The sequence below is a fragment of the Anolis carolinensis genome, unplaced genomic scaffold (genome assembly GCF_035594765.1).
Source record: "Anolis carolinensis isolate JA03-04 unplaced genomic scaffold, rAnoCar3.1.pri scaffold_19, whole genome shotgun sequence".
NCBI classification, from domain to species: Eukaryota; Metazoa; Chordata; class Lepidosauria; order Squamata; family Dactyloidae; genus Anolis; species Anolis carolinensis.
Window position 1 is genome coordinate 2,793,025 of NW_026943829.1, and position 17,266 is coordinate 2,810,290.

Genomic DNA, 17,266 nt, shown 5'->3' on the forward strand with positions numbered 1-17,266 from the left:
GCTAGATGGCTGTCTCAGTCCAAATTCTGGCTATCTGCCTGTACTGGAATAGCAAAATCATTGAAATGATAGTACAGAGTTCCTCTTCTTTTAATTGATTGGATTTTCTTACATGGGAGTGCCTTGACTTTGTTTTCACTAAAATGTGCTTTGTAATATTAATATAGTATTCTCTGGATACAAATCAGAACACAAAAAACCCTGAAACAATTTAATTCAACTGTAATATTTTAAAGCTAATACTTGTTTCACCCCTAGGCTGCGTAGGCACCTCAAAACCACACTGGAGCCCCAGAATATAAGCAAGCAAGCTTTTTATTGAAGATTATATGCAAGCTATAGCAAATCAAAGTTCAAAGTCAATAAATGGGTTTGAATCCACAAGAAAAAACTACTGAAAGATCTAGAAGCAAGAATCTATAAAAGTCACTCAAAGAACATAGTACAAACTAGATATCAAACTAAGTCCCAAGGAAGGTATCATGAATAAACCGAACAAGATTTCAAGGATTAATCCAAGGCATGAGTCAAGCTGGAAACACAGGAAACAAAACTGAAAAATACAGGGAAAAAAACCAAGTTTAGTCCAAGGTATAAAGTCAATGCTGGAACACAAAGCAAGGGTCTTGGCTGGAACAGAAATCCAAACAACAAAATTACTGGAACATTCAACTGGACACACAGGAACAAGAACGAGGCTGGAACTCAAATCAAGGCTGCAGGAATTCACAGGAACATGAAGCAAGATACTATGTGCACCCATATTGCACGACACTTCCCGTTGCCAACCTATCTACTCCCCTCAGGTAATCTGTCCCCCAGTTTAGGAATTGTATGTGGAGTAGGGAGAGCAAGAGAGGATGAGAATCCTATAATTTAACATCAACTTAGAGCTGAGATGCTGGCACAGAAGTAGAATGATGCCATTGCTTTAACTATGTGGACCTTTGTTGCCACTGATGTACAACAATCAGTACACAGTTTAAAATTTATTATTTAAAGTGGTGTTACGCTGTATTAATTCTACAGTGCAGATACTTTTTCAGCATGGAGCCAGACACTTTCAAAAGAGTGATGTGTGCATATTTCAGTTTCTGTGCAGTCTTTTAATCTACTTCCAGTTTCTTTTTCTAAATCCATTATCTCACATGATTTCCTGATTTAACAGTCCTGTATCATTTATCAGCTTATCTGATACATTTGTTGATGGCTGTTAGTCAAGGTATGACTTTTCATTCTGCAAATCTAAGAAATGTTTCAGATATGCTTCTTTGGCTTAACAGAATGAATTTAAAAATATCTCCAAAGATGACACCTTTCTTGCACTTTTAGAGTAAGCTTTCTATGGTGTTTATGGAAAGTGACATTCAAACATCAAGGCATATTTTGTTTCCCAATGCAGTGAAACTGGCTGCTTTTGTCTTCTTTCTCCACTATCTATCTATCTATCTATCTATCTATCTATCTATCTATCTATCTATATACACACACACACAGTAGAGTCTCACTTATCCAAGCTAAATGGGCTGGCAGAAGCTTGGATAAGTGAATATCTTGGATAATAAGGAGGGATTAAGGAAATAATAATAATAATAATAATAATAATAATAATAATAATAATAATAAAACTTTATTTATACCCCGCCACCATCTGCCCGTGGGGACTCGGGGCGGGTCACAATGTTACAAAAGTAACAGCGCAAATACATTAACAATATACACAGTTTAAAACACAAGAAGATGATAAAACAGAAGTTAAAACAAAGGTTTATACAACAGTAATAATATCAAACAACCACCAATGCCATTCAGTGGGGGGAAAGCCTATTAAACATCAAATTAGGTTATGATTTTACTAATTAAGCACCCAAACATCACGTTATACAACGAATTTGACAGAAAAAGTATTTCAATACGCAGTAATGTTATGTTGTAATTACCGTATTTACGAATTTAGCACCAAAATATCATAATATATTGCAAACATTGACTACAAAAATGGCTTGGATAATCCAGAGGCTTGGATAAGCGAGGTTTGGATAAGTGAGACTCTACTGTATGTATGTATGTATGTATATATATGTGTGTGTGTGTGTGTGTGTGTGTATATATATATATATATGCAATATATATACAATATATATATATATATATGTATAATAAATTGCATTTTATTTTTGTACATTTTATTTTGTGTGTGTGTGTGTGTGTGTGTATGTGTGTGTGTGTGTGTGTGTGTATGTGTGTATGTATATATATATATATATATATATATATATATATATATATATATATAAATTAGAGAAAGAAAATCTCTTAGTGCTCAAGAAGAAAGGCTCTCCCCAAACACGGTTTGGTTTAATGCAAACCAAATTTGGTTTCAACGGATAACACTCTTCCCACATTAAAGAGACATCTTTTCAAAACCGGCCTTTCAAAACCATCCCATTGTTCGTTGATTAAAATAAATAATGGCTTTAACGTTTAATCCTTGAGTATTTCTTTTGTTAAGGGATATTGGGATAAACTGATTCCTGTTTACTTTATGCCCAATCTCTGAAATTGCTGAAGGGTCAACAATGGAAGGCTTGGCATAAAGTATCGATACAAGCAACTGGTGGGCAGAAATCACATTTATGGAGAAATTAGCGTTTCGGAGGAGACAATGGACTCCAGGATGTTAATAGTGATTGGTTTCCCTTTATTGCAAATGTCAAACACAACAGAAAACTTTATTTGGAACCATTATGGTATCGTTTGGCACAATGCTTTGATACAGCTCATCATTTCATCCCATTGTGTTGTCAAAGCCTTTCATGGCCAAAATCACTGGGTTGCTGTGAGTTTTCCAGACTGTATGACCATATTGCAGAAGCATTCTCTCCTGACGTTTCGCCCACATCTATGGCAGGCATCCTCAGAGGTTTGTTGGTGTTATTCCAGATAGGAAACAATCATAGGAAACCTCCCAAATGAAATCCAACAGGCACCCTCCCTCCTATCTTTTTTTTTAAAAAGTGAAAACTTGGTTGTGGGATCAGGCTTTTGAGCGATAGAAGCAACATCAATTATAATTATAATGTTTTAAGACATAATGACAGACGCAGACACTCAATGTGTCTTGAATGTATATTTTTATGAATGTTTTAATGTAATTAATTTAAATTGTAATGAATTGCAACTGGAATTTTTTATACATATGTTTTATATTTGTAAACCGCCCTGAGTCCTGCTTAAGGGGTGAGAAGGGCGGGGTAGAAATGTTGTAATAATAATAATAATAATAATAATAATAATAATAATAATAAGTCCTAAACGCTTGGAAAGTGTTTGACTTGTGAATTTGTGATACGAAATCCAGCATATCTATCTTGTTTGCTATGTCATACAACGTCGTTGTGTCAATAATAATAATAATAATAATAATAATAATAATAATAATAATTAGGGCCAGCTAACATCTCCCAGCAAAGGATTCCCCCAGGCAGGATGCAACCAGGCTTTGAAGCTGCAAGGTTATTCAGTGCTAATCAAGCTGGCCTGCTGCACCATTCATAGATGTGGGCAAAACATCAGGAGAGAATGCTTCTGGAGAACTCACAGCAACCCATTTCATCAACACATCTCTCCGGAAAAAGGAGATATGTGTTGTTGAAGGTTTTCATGTCCAGGATCACAGGTTTGTTGTGTGTTTTCCGGGCTGTATGGCCATGTTCCAGAAGCATTCTCTCCTGACGTTTCACCCACATCTATGGCAGGCATCCTCAGAGGTTGTGAGGTAGAGATGCTCACCAGCTTTTTGCAGCCTTCAGGGAAGAAGAGCCTTCCTGCTTCTCTTTGGCCACAGAATCAAGCAGCCCTAAAACACAAAACAAACAAACAATTATTGAAAATATATTGTCTGAGAAATGATTATGAAAGGCCAATAGATGAAAGTATTGCACTGTATGCAGCAAACACTTGCAATGCATGTATATTTGAATGAACGAAAATAAATAAACATTATATATTTAAAGGTTAAACAATCCAATGGGGAAATATGCATTCAGTCGCAAAATGATGCTCATCCTTTTAAAAATCTGACCTCATTATGAGAAGGAGGGAAAAGGAACCATTAAGGCAGAGGCAGGGAAGGCATTAACCCCGACCTTGAACCACTTTGGGATGTGCCATTTAAGCAACACGGAAAGCATGTCCTGATAGGGATGCTCCAGATGTCACTGGGGCACCATCTCCAAGGAAGGCTTCCACATGGCAGCGCATGAGAAAAACTACGGCTGGAAGTAGATTCTAAGAGTTTTCATAACTTTTGTATCAGGTATTTTAATATGTATGTTTTTATATATTTTACTGGAGCACCCAGTGGCGCAATGGGTTAAACCCTTGTGCCGGCAGGACTGCTAACCTGAAGGTTGCTCATTCGAGTCCAGAGAGGATGCAGATGAGCTCCCTCTGTCAGCTCCAGCTCCCCGTGTGGGGACATGAGAGAAGCCTCCCACAGGATGGTAAAAACACCAAAACATCTGGGCAATGTCCCCTGGGCAACGTCCTTGCAGACAGCCAATTCTCTCTCACCAGAAGCGACTTGCTGTTTCTCAAGTCGCTCCTGACACGAAATAATAATACAGTAGAGTCTCACTTATCCAACGTAAACGGGCCGACAGAACGTTGGATAAGTGAATATGTTGGATAATAAGGAGAGATTAAGAAAAAGCCTATTAAACATCAAATTAGGTTATGATTTTACAAATTAAGCACCAGAACATCATGTTATACAACACATTTGACAGAAAAAGTAGTTCAATACGCAGTAATGCTACATAGTAATTACTGTATTTACGAATTTAGCACCAAAATATCACGATATATTGAAAACATTGACTACAAAAATGCGTTGGATAATCCAGAATGTTGGATAAGCGAGTGTTGGATAAGTGAGACTCTACTGTATAATTACTATGTTTTAATATGCAATTTTATATATCTATTTGATTATGCTGTGTCTTGCCTGGAGCCGAAAGGACAGGTAAATAAATAATAATAACAACAACAACGATGATGATGATTATGATGATGATGTAATCCAGGATTGTTGTAATCCAGAGAAGCCCCCACAACGATGGTAAAAACATCAAACATCTAGGCGTCCTCTGGGCAACGTCCTTGCAGACGGCCAATTCTCTCTCACCAGAAGCGACTTGCTGTTTCTCAAGTCGCTCCTGACACGAAATAATAATAATATATATTACTATGTTTTAATATATAATTTTATAGATGTATTTGACAATGCTGTGTCCTGCCTGGAGCCGAAAGGAGAGACAGGTAAAATAGTAATAATAATAATAATAATAATAATAATAATAATAATAATAATAATAATAATGACACAGTACGAAATCCAGCATATCTATCTTGTTTGCTGTGTCATAAAATAATAATAATAATAATAATAATAATAATAATAATAATAATAATAATAATAATAATAATGTGTTGTTGTTGTTGTTGTTGTAATCCAGAGTAACCCCCACAATGATGGTAAAAACATCAAACATCCAGGCATCCTCTGGGCAACGTCCTTGCAGACAGCCAATTCTCTCACACCAGAAGCGACTTGCAGTTTCTCAAGTCACTTCTGATACTAAAAATACTTTATTTTTCTATCCCGCCTCCATCTCCCTGCAGGGACTTGGGGCGGCTAACATGGGGACAAGCCCAAAGAACAAGCAGTACATATGTAAACAACATCCTCAAACAGGTAAAATAAACAGTGGAGATGGGGCCTCGGTGTCCCTCGCAGACTGCGTGACTTCACCTGGTTTGAAGGAACAGTTCTTGCTGCCGGTGCATTTCTTCCCCGCTCTTCAACCCTTTGAGCCTCTTCTGGAAAACCCGGAACAAGAGGAGCTCCTCTTTGCCGCCACCGGACACAGGCCAGGCTCTCCTGCGCTCCAGCTCCAGCTCCAGCAGCATCTCCTGAAAACAAGGCAATAGAGGATAGAGCTCCTATTTGAGATACCTGTAATTAATTTGAGATATCTGTAATTAAATTGTCATAGTTCAATGTTATGTAATCTTGGGATCTGTAGTTTGGTGAGTGAAGGCTCAAGTCCCTCTGGGGAGAGAGGGCAGTCTAGAAATAAAGAATTATTATTGTTATTTTATTATGTCACAGCAAACAAGATATATATGCTGGATTTCATATCACAAAATCACAAGTCGAACACTTCCCAAGTGTCTAGGACTGTGTGATGTATTTTCGGATGATGCGTGCAGATCCCAGCAGGGTGGCCTTTTGCAGTTGGCAGATCGTGATTTTGTCAATGTCTATTGTTTCCAAATGCCGGCTGAGATCTTTTGGCACGGCACCCAGTGTGCCCATCACCACCGGGACCACCTGCACTGGTTTCTGCCAGAGTCTTTGAAGTTCAATCTTGAGGTCCTGATAGCGGCTGAGTTTTTCCTGTTGTTTTTCGTCAATGCGCCTGTCACCTGGGATGGCGACATCCATGATCCAAACCGTTTTCTTTTCCACAACTGTGATGTCTGGTGTGTTGTGTTCCAGAACTTTGTCAGTCTGGATTCGTAAGTCCCACAGTATCTTTGCGTGCTCATTTTCCAAGACTTTTGCAGGTTTGTGATCCCACCAGTTCTTTTCTGCTGGGAGGTGGTACTTGAGGCATAAGTTCCAGTGAATCACTTGGGCCACATAGTTGTGCCTCTGTTTGTAGTCTGTCTGTGCGATTTTTTTACAGCAGCTGAGGATATGATCAATGGTTTCGTCGGTTTCCTTGCACAGTCTGCATTTTGGGTCATCAGCTGATTTTTCGATCTTGGCCTGAATGGCCTTTGTCCTGATGTCTTGCTCCTGGGCTGCAAGGATCAGGCCTTCTGTCTCCTTCTTCAGGGTCCCATTCGTGAGCCAGAGCCAGGTCTTCTCTTTATCAGCTTTTCCTTCAGTTTTGTCAAGGAACTTTCCATGCAATGTTTTCTTGTGCCATCTGTCAGCACTAGTTTGTAGTGCGGTTTTCTTGTACTGGTTTTTTGTCTGTTGTGTTTTGAGGAGTTTCTGATTTTTGACTTCAATCAAAGCAGGTTCTTCACTTTGCTTTACATATTCTGCCAGGGCATGTTCTTCTTCTTTGACTGCTTGTTTGACTTGTAAGAGTCCTCTGCCCCCTGATCTTCTAGGCAGATATAGCCGGTCAACATCACTGCGAGGGTGCAGGGAATGATGGATGGTCATGAGTTTTCTTGTTTTTCTGTCCAAATTGTCCAGTTCCGCCTGTGTCCAATTTATGATGCCAGCAGTATATCTTATGACAGGTATGGCCCAGGTGTTTATGGCTTTGATGGTGTTGCCTCCATTGAGCTTGCTTTTGAGAATTTTTCTGACCCTTTGTGTGTATTCTTTACTGACCAGAGTCGTCACATGTAATATTATTACATTATTATTATTATTATTATTATTATTATTGTCACCATACAAGCCCCAAGAGACGACTGTGTGCAGATCTGAGTCACCTGCAATCTGGCGTAGATATCGGGGTTCCCTCTCCTCTGGAATGTGGAACGTTTGGGATTATTTGGATGGTTACACTTTCCCAACTCAGACCTAGAATTTGAAACAAAGGCAGAAGTGTTAGATATATGGTGGCATCACACAGGGATGCATTGGGAACATCTCAGAAAATAGGATGCAGCTGCTCTAATGTCGATTGCATTCAACTACATGAATACATATAACCAAAAACATCAGTCTTTTAGTAAAAAGGCTTCTTGGGGTAGATACTTTGCTTTGCTTTGCTCCCAAAGATATTTGCAAAAGCAACTCAGACCTTGATGTGTGTATCACTGAGCCCCTCTGTCCGAAATCCAAGACGGCGTCAAGGAGAACGGCGCAGGCCTCTCTTAGGTCTCCCTCGCAGCCGCCAGCAGCGACAGACAGAGGAAGAAAGTGCTGGTACAGAGCCCAGTAATGGAAGTCCTGCCTGCAAACAGAGACAGAGAAAACCCCACTTTGATTACGGGCCCTTAAAGTCACACACTCTCGGCTTCAGACGGAGTCCAAGCCAAGCCCTCACCTCTCAACGGCAGAAAGAACGTCTTCGTCGGGACAGACTGCCAGTTCCATCAGAAGCCATTCTTGGAGAGTCAGCTGGGAGGAAAGAAGGAAGGCAGGGAGATTCAGAGACAGGGCCTTCTTGGTGGAGGCTCCCAGGCTCTGGAGTAAGAGATGTTGCACCTCAGCGCTGGATCACCTTGCTCTTAACACACACTCCACCACAGCAGGCTAGGTTTAAACAGTTTATTGATAAAAGATAGCAAAGTCCGAATAAAAAGCAGTAAAGAAAGCAAACATCCAAATGCAAAGGCAGTCAGTCAAAAAGGCTATAATCCAGAGGTAAAAGCAATTTGCAGAATATAGTCCCAAGTCTCTGATAAAGGAAATTAGTCCTGAAAACAAGGCAACATGAACTTCAGCGTAAAATCCAAAACACAGATTCCAGGCATGAACATAAACGAGAATCCTTAGACAAGGCAGGAGATGTGCTTTCAAAAATCAACATTGCTTTATCTGAAATCTTCCCCTGTCTCTCCCGTATTTACCCATGTTTACAAGCCAAAAAAGCATTTCTCTGCCCTTGAGTTCCCACGTGTTTGTTAGCGATTCTAAGGGAACGTCTGGGACGATGAACCTTTAACCTTAACCTTGTATCTCTATCTAAGGAAGACTCCTCTGAGTCACTGCCAGAAACACATGGAACTTGTTGATGTTCGAACTCCTGGGAAATGTCACCCTTATCATTAGTTTCTGCTTCCTGTGTCCCCAGACTTTATTGTTGTTGTTTATTCATTCAGTCACTTCTGACTCTTTGTGACCTCATGGACCAGCCCATGCTTTACTTTGGAAACTGTGAAAAATGACCAAACCAACCTCCAGCTACACCTGATTCAGCAAATATCATGACCTACAGTCAGAGCCTATCAACCAGCATCTAAACAACGAAAGCAAAACCACTCCAGAGAACATGGAATTAGACTTTTTGATGACAGGTTGAAAAGTGGACACTACTACCTGGACCAAGTCACACGCTCAGTATTTACCTGGAAGGCTTTTTCCCACAATAGTTCTTTGAAAAGGGGATGCTTCCATAAGCACAAGGCAGCTTTTGAGTAGCAGAAGCTGGGGCGGGATAATGTTTTCCATGGAAGGTCATCATCCATGCTGCCTTCCCAGCTTGTATTTCGGGCTTCCGAGCAAAGAAGGGGCACGACGTACTGAAGCTGCAAAAGAGCGGGCTGCTTAACACACAGATCTAAAAAGCGATGGCTAAAAATGCTCATCAAAGGAGGAAACATAGTTTTGGCATCAACTATATTCCATTCCAGCCCTGCATTTGCTGTAAGAATCCCTGCTGTCTTTAAAAAATAGTATCTTCCATCCCTTCTCTTTTATCCAACTCAGCTAAATAATAATAATAATAATAATAATAATAATAATAATAATAATAATAATAATAATAATAATAATAATTTCATCCAAAAATACATCACACAGTCCTAAATGCTTGGGAAGTGTTCGACTTGTGATTTTGTGATACGAAATCCAGCATATCTATCTTGTTTGCTGTGTCATACAATAAAATAATAATAGAGGAAATAAAAATAAAAATAGAGGAAAGAAGAAGAAGAAGAAGAAATAAAACAATAAGAATTATTATTATATATTATATTATTATTATTATATTATTATATATATTGGAGTCATGGTGGCTCAATGGGTTAAACCCTTGTGCCAGTTGAACTGCTGACCTGAAGGTTTGCGGTTCAAATCTGCAAGATGGTGTGAGCTCCTGTCTGTCAGCTCTAGCTTGTGGGGACATGAGAAGCCTCCCAGCAGGATGATATATACACCCCACTTGCCTAGTTTCCAACAGACCTCACAACCTCTGACATAGATCATAGCAACCCCTATGACATAGATCATAGCAAAATAAAACGGTAAAATGGTAAAACAAACATCCCCACTATTAGATAGAAAGGGGGCCGGTCAAGTCAAAAAATGCAAAAGTATACAAAATGCAAAAAATACAAAACCTTTTAATAAGGTATCTGGGCAAAGTGTTGAGGAGTTATCTAGAAGAGTTGGGGTAGGGAGTCAAGTTGTTTCCAATACCGGGGCAAAACAAAATGCAGAAAAGCGGTATTTCTATAGGAGGGGTCTGTCGTGGGGTTAATTATTCCAATGCACACTGGAAAAGCCATGTTTTTAACTGTTTACTAAATACATATAAGCAAAGACCACCAGCACTGAAGCGATGATTCTCTGCCTTCAACTTCGTGGGACCGGATGCCAAGTTGTCCAAAGGTCCGATCACCGTCTCGCAAAGCAGTTACTCTACTCTCAGTTCAAGAATGGAAAATGGAATTTCAGAGGACAGATGGGCTTAGAGCTAACCATAAAAATGTGGCAGGAACATGGCGAGAGAACTAGGAAGCCCTGACTCTCGATCATTGGAACTGGAGGTCAGCTGTTACCAACAGTGCTGTGGATTTTGCAGAGGCACGAATGAAGGGGAAAAGAGAGATACGTCCCAAGCAAACCCTTGTCGGGACCACCTTCTATCTGGAAATGTATGTCCTCAATGCAAAAGATAGAGCCCCCGGTGACACAATGGGCTAAATCCTTGTGCCGGCAGGACTGCTGACCCACAGGTTGCCGGGAGAGCAGGTGACTTCCCTCTGTCAACTCCAGCTCCCCATGCAGGGACATGAGATAAGCCAACCACAAGGATCGTAAAACATCAAAACATTCACCTCTGGGCAACATCCTTGCAGACAACGAATTCTCTCACATCAGAAGCAACTTGCAGTTTCTCAAGTTGCTCCTGACACACACAAAAACTGCAAAAGACTATGCGGATCCAGAATAGGCCTTTACAGCTATTTGAAGACCCACTACCAAGTCTTGGAAGACAATCATACTCGGCCACAGGTGATAGATGATGATGATGATATAACATACAATAATAATTATTCTTATTATTTTATTTTTATTTTTATACCCAGCCCCATCTCCCCAAAGGGACTTGGGGCGGCTTACATGGGGCCAAGCCCAGGATAAACAAACAATGTAAAAACACAACAATAAAACAAATCAATCAACAATAGAATAGATCATAAAAACTAATAAGATCACATACCCTGTTTCCCTGAAAGTAAGACATCCCCAAAAAATAAGACCTAGTAGAGGTTTTGCTAAATTGCTAAATATAAGGCCTCCCCTGAAAGTAAGACCTAGCAAAGTTTTTGTTTGGAAGCATGCCCGGCGCCCGTCAAACAAAACACCGTAGCATGCAGGGTTGGTAAATGTACATAATAATAATAATAATAATAATAATGTATCACACAGTCCTAGACACTTGGGAAGTGTTCGACTTGTGATTTTGCAATACGAAATCCAGCATATCTATCTTGTTTGCTGTGTCATAATAAAATAATAATAATAATAATAATAATAAATACATCACACAGTCCTAGACACTTGGGAAGTGTTTGACTTGTGATTTTGTGATACGAAATCCAGCATATCTATCTTGTTTGCTGCGTCATACAATAAAATAAAATAATAATAATAATTATTATTTTATTTTTATACCCCGCCTCCATCTCCCCAGAGGGACTTGGGGCGGCTTACATACCAGTTGTATATGTAAATAATGGTAATAACAAGAAATTCTTGACAGGGGTCACAGTTTGTCTGGTTTAGTTATGTTGGTTTGTGATGACAACTTCTGTACAGTATAGAATAAATGTTCATTTTTTTTTGTTCAACAATGGATATGAATTCTTCTTCATAGAAAAATAAGACATCCCCTGAAAATAAGACCTAGCGCATCTTTGGGAGTAAAAAATAATATAAGACACTGTCTTATTTTCGGGGAAACACGGTAAAATAGTCATACTTTAGTAAAATCCAGGATTGGCTCCTAAAAGGAACTGGGCCAAAAAAAAAATACTCACAAGACCACACTAGTATAAAGCAGGTTAAAACTCACAAGTCAAAATTCAATGGGTAATTGTGGCAGAGGACATAGCAAATTCCTGAGATGTCTCTTTGGGTCCGCCAATGCAAACCTGTATGGTTAGGACCATAAATGAGGCAATTTAATGTCAGAACTCATGATCTATCTTAGGCTCTTACCTTAAACCATTCTGCGTAAGGCATGAAAACGGCAGGACCCTCCAGGCCAGCCTGGCGCGCGATCAGGAACGCCGTCATCATGCTTTCCAAGTCATAGTCCTCAAAGCCTTTCTTCAGCAGATGGCTCAGGAAGTCTGGGAAAAAGACTTCCCCATAACACACACGTCTCCCACCTTTTTCCCAAAGTGAAAACAAAACAGTATGTGGGCTCAAAATGCCAAAGTCCGATCCAACCACGGACTCGGTATCTACCTTTAATCAGTGGTGCGGCTCCCGACTGGCAGACCAGCAGCGTGGAAACGCAGGAGAGGACGTGATGCCAGTTGACTTCGCTCGTCTCCAGGACGTGCTGCAAATGGCGGACCAACTCCTCCGGCTTGAAGGGCACAAACAACTACAAGGGGAGACAAAGCCAGAAACGCCTTTCACCATCCAAGCAAGGAAGATGGAAAACCATCTCAAGAGTCAGCAGATAGTTTGCTCCTGAGTGAGCAGTGTTATGTTTGGTTGGAGGCCAAAGTGGTTGAGGGGTGTCGCACCTCAGAATAGTTCACCTTGCTATTGACAGTCTTTTGTAGTTTTATTGAGCAAAAGCAGTATACTGTATATACTCGAGTATAAGCCTAGTTTTTCAGCCCTTTTTTTAAGACTGAAAAAGACCCCTCGGCTTATACTCAGGTGAGAGTCCTGGATGGCTTATATTTGGGTCAGCTTATACTCAAGAATATATGGTATATTTATTATTTTTCTCTATTATTATTGGTATTATTACATTTATTATTTTTCTCTATTATTGTTGCTACTACAGTAGAGTCTCATCCAACATAAACGGGCCAGCAGAATGTTGGATAAGTGAATAAGTTGGATAATAAGGAGAGATTAAGAAAAAGCATATTAAACATCAAAATAGTTTATGATTTTACTAATTAAGCACCAAAACATCATGTTATACAACAAATTTGACAGAAAAAGTAGTTCATTACACATTAATGCTATGTAGTAATTACTGTATTTACGAATTTAGCACCAAAATATCATGATATATTGAAAACATTGACTACAAAAATGTGTTGGATAATCCAGAACGTTGGATAAGTGAGTGTTGGATAAGTGAGATTCTACTGTATTGCATTTATTTTTCCTTTGCTTTTCCATTTTCTCTTTTTTGTTGTTGTTTTGTTTTGGGTTTTGTTGTTTTTTCACTCAGTGCACTTTGCCCAATCCATTGTATGATTTTATTAACCATCATCATCATCATCATCATCATCATCATCATCATTTAATTACTTATTAATCGCCCTCCATCCAAGATGCTCTAGGCGATTTACAAGATAAAATTGTAAAGGATAAAAATACATACATACAAATATTGATAAAATTAACATAGATTAAAAGCTCTAGTAAAGAGCTAGGTCTTGAGTGCTAGGGTATTGCTGTGTTTTATCATGTGTTTTATAATGACTGTGATTTTATTTTATGCCTTTTAATTTTATTTTTGTGTTTTTTGTATTTGATACTCTGTATGCTGGTTTTATATCTGTGAGCCGCCCCGAGTCCCTCTGGGGAGATGGTGGCGGGGTATAAAAATAAAATTATTATTATTATTATTATTATTATTATTGACACAACGACGTTGTATGACACAGCAAACAAGATAGATATGCTGGGTTTCGTTTCACAAAATCACAAGTCGAACACTTCCCAAGTGTCTAGGACTGTGTGATGTATTTTCGGATGATGCGTGCAGATCCCAGCAGGGTGGCTTTTTGCAGTTGGCAGATCGTAATTTTGTCAATGTCTATTGTTTCCAAATGCCGGCTGAGATCTTTTGGCACGGCACCCAGTGTGCCCATCACCACCGGGACCACCTGCACTGGTTTCTGCCAGAGTCTTTGAAGTTCAATCTTGAGGTCCTGATAGCGGCTGAGTTTTTCCTGTTGTTTTTCGTCAATGCGACTGTCACCTGGGATGGCAACATCAATGATCCAAACCTTGTTCTTTTCCACAACTGTGATGTCTGGTGTGTTGTGTTCCAGAACTTTGTCAGTCTGGATTCGGAAGTCCCACAGTATCTTTGCGTGCTCATTTTCCAATACTTTTGCAGGTTTGTGATCCCACCAGTTCTTTGCTGCTGGCAGGTGGTACTTGAGGCATAAGTTCCAATGAATCATGATGACTGAGGGCTGTGCTGGCGGTAGTGTAACTACCGGCAGGTCCAACCAAGCCAGAGAGGCCTCAGCTGAGGAGCACAACCAAGAGCACCTAACCCATTAGCATTATGGAGAATCAAACCCAAACGAAGTCTATACTGGCTCGGTCGTCACCCAGGATAAAAAGGACCGCGGTGGATGCTGCTGATTCTGGACATCCATCGACAAGTGGGCTACGGAATCATCAAAACCCAAATGAACAGTCACAGAAGCGGCAGAAATACACAATGCCAGAAAACCGCACAATTATTATTATTATTATTAGTATTATTATTATTATTATTATTATTTTACTCTATTATTATTATTATTACATTTATTATTTCACTCTGATCTTATTATAATTATTATTATTACTATTATTGCATTTATTATTTTACTCTATTATTACATGTATTATTTTCCTGTATTTATTATTATTATTACTATTATTTCAGGTATTATTTTACTCTATTATTATTAAAAGGATACATAAGCACATTTACACTGAAGAAGATGAGAATAATGATTTGATCAGAGTTGGACAGTCTTATCTTAAATTTGAACTTTATGTAAATATTCAAAAACATTTAACCTACTGATGCCTCAATTAATGTAATTTTATTGGTATCTATTTTTATTTCTGAAATTTACCACCCTCGGCTTATACTGGAGTCAATGTTTTCCCAGTTTTTTTGTGGTAAAAACTGGTTAATAATAATAATAATAATAGTAATAATAATAATAATAATAATAATACATTTATTTGTATCTCGCCACCATCTCCCCCAGAGGGGACTCGGGGCGGCTCACAGAAATATCAAATACAAAACAATAACAATATTCAATACATCAATAAACAATAACATGCACCCATTGTAATATTTGCACATTAACCAAAAAGAATAAAAACACACTTATTAAAAACATAGAATTTAAAAACAGTGAGGTTGCAATAGTAGATTAGCAAAGTGCACATCATAGGTTGTAAACTCAAAACATAGATCTATATATATAAAAGAGTGATGGCATCACGGCGATCCACAAAACAACAAAACTTTTTTGTGGCTTATATTCGGGTCGGCTTATACTCGAGTATATATGGTAGTTTTTAAAAGGAGCAGGACGACTGTGAAATGCTTGCAGTCAAACCCCAATTAAGGAAGACTTACTTTGCGGTAGAGCAAGGCGAGCACCGCATTTGTCCGAGCAAAGCTCCACTCTCTCTGGAGAGGAATGGCATCGGAAACTGATGGAAAGAAAAAGAAAACTCAATTCACACAATGTAAGGCCAGGGCTGCTAATCAATTTTTTAAATTGTGTCAGAAGCGACTTGAGAACATATTGCAAGTCGCTTCTGGTGTGAGAGATTTGGCCATGTACAAAGACGTTGTCCAAGCGATGTCAGAATGTGTTACCATCCTGCTGGGAGTCTTCACGCATGTTCCCACAAGCTAGAGCTGACAGATGGGAGCTCATCCCATCTCACGGATTCGAACCGGCAACCTTCAGGTCAGCAACCCAACCTTTAGGTCAGCAGTCCATCTGGCACAAGGGTTTAACCCACTGCACCACCACGGCTCCTTTATCTGCAACTGATAAATAAAAATAACCAACAGTTCCAATAGAATTGGAATAAGGCAGTCAATGATTTCTAAAGGCGTCTGTAACTTCAAGGCCTTTTATGCACAGGACATTCAATGAAGGCGACGTCAAGAGGACATGGACTCTCTCGCTGGCTGCTTAACAGCTAGCATCCTATTTATTTATTTATGAAACTTATACCTCACCTTTATTTATTTATTTAGTTATTTATTTACATCATTTTTACCCTGCCTTTCTCCCAGGGGGGACTCAAGGCGGCTTACAATAAATAGGCAAAAATTCAATGCCTAAAAACAGTGTACAAAACAACAATTCATATAAAACAGATACCATTACAAAATAAAATCACATTATATAAAATTTTAAGCATATCCAAGATTAAAATCCATTCACATCCAGAATTCTCAACGTAAGTCTTGGTACAGGTCATGTAAAGTCCATGTTCTCATTCATTAAAAGCTTGTGTGCGCAACCATGTCTTTAAGGCTTTCCTGAAGCCTAGGAGAGTTGGTGTCCTGTTGTTGTTGTTGTTGTTGTTGTTGTTTCCATATCAAAATTGGAACTCAAAGAGGTTCACAATTGAACAAAGACTAATACAATTCAAAACATACAAAAAGGTAAAGGTAAATGTTTCCCATGACATTGAGTCCAGTCGTGTCCGACTCTGGGGGTTGGTGCTCATCTCCATTTCTAAGCCGAAGAGCCGGCATTGTCCATAGACACCTCCAAGGTCATGTGGCCGGCATGACTGCATGGAACGCCCTTACCTTCCCGCCAGACCTATTGATCTACTCACATTGGCATGTTTTCGAACTGCTAGGTTGGCAGAAGCTGGGGCTAACAGTGGGCGCTCATTCCACTCCCGGGATTTGAACCTGGCACTTTTCGGTCTGCAAGTTCAGCAGCTCAGCGCTTTAACACACTGTGCCACCAGAGGCCCCAAATATATATATATATATACAAAACTGGGTCATAAAAACAGAATATAGAAATGTTAGTTAAAAAAAAAAACCCAAAAGGTAGTTTGACTTCTCCAGGGATTAACATACTCTCTGTCCTCCATACAAGAATGGCTCTCGACTTATATAAAAATCAACTGATACATGAGTATATATGGCAACCTGTTTACAGTATTAGAACAATTCACCCCACAGTACAAAAATAAAATGCAATTTATTTTTTAAAAAGCCCTACCTTTGAGCTGAGGGTTGTAGGTCAGAACTTGGGTCAAAGTTTGGCTGAAGAAGTCTTGCAGGGCCTCAGG

At 39.2% G+C, this 17,266-nt stretch overlaps 2 protein-coding genes across 2 annotated transcripts in view; both read right to left on the reverse strand.

Annotated features, from left to right (window-relative positions):
• The window catches only part of LOC134294727 (NF-kappa-B inhibitor zeta-like), an 813,925-nt gene extending 801,588 nt beyond the window's left edge, over positions 1 to 12,337 (reverse strand). Inside the window, exon 1 of the mRNA XM_062966362.1 lies at positions 12,209 to 12,337. The gene's annotated coding sequence lies outside the window, so the exon portion shown is untranslated. The remainder of the gene's footprint in view (positions 1 to 12,208) is intronic.
• The window catches only part of LOC134294732 (Fanconi anemia group A protein-like), a gene marked incomplete at its 5' end in the record, with an annotated part of 71,753 nt that continues 60,298 nt past the window's right edge, over positions 5,812 to 17,266 (reverse strand). The window contains 4 exons of the mRNA XM_062966369.1: positions 5,812 to 5,976; positions 7,525 to 7,615; positions 7,839 to 7,991; positions 8,085 to 8,158. Of these exons, the coding sequence (XP_062822439.1) occupies positions 5,812 to 5,976; positions 7,525 to 7,615; positions 7,839 to 7,991; positions 8,085 to 8,158 (483 nt within the window). The remainder of the gene's footprint in view (positions 5,977 to 7,524; positions 7,616 to 7,838; positions 7,992 to 8,084; positions 8,159 to 17,266) is intronic.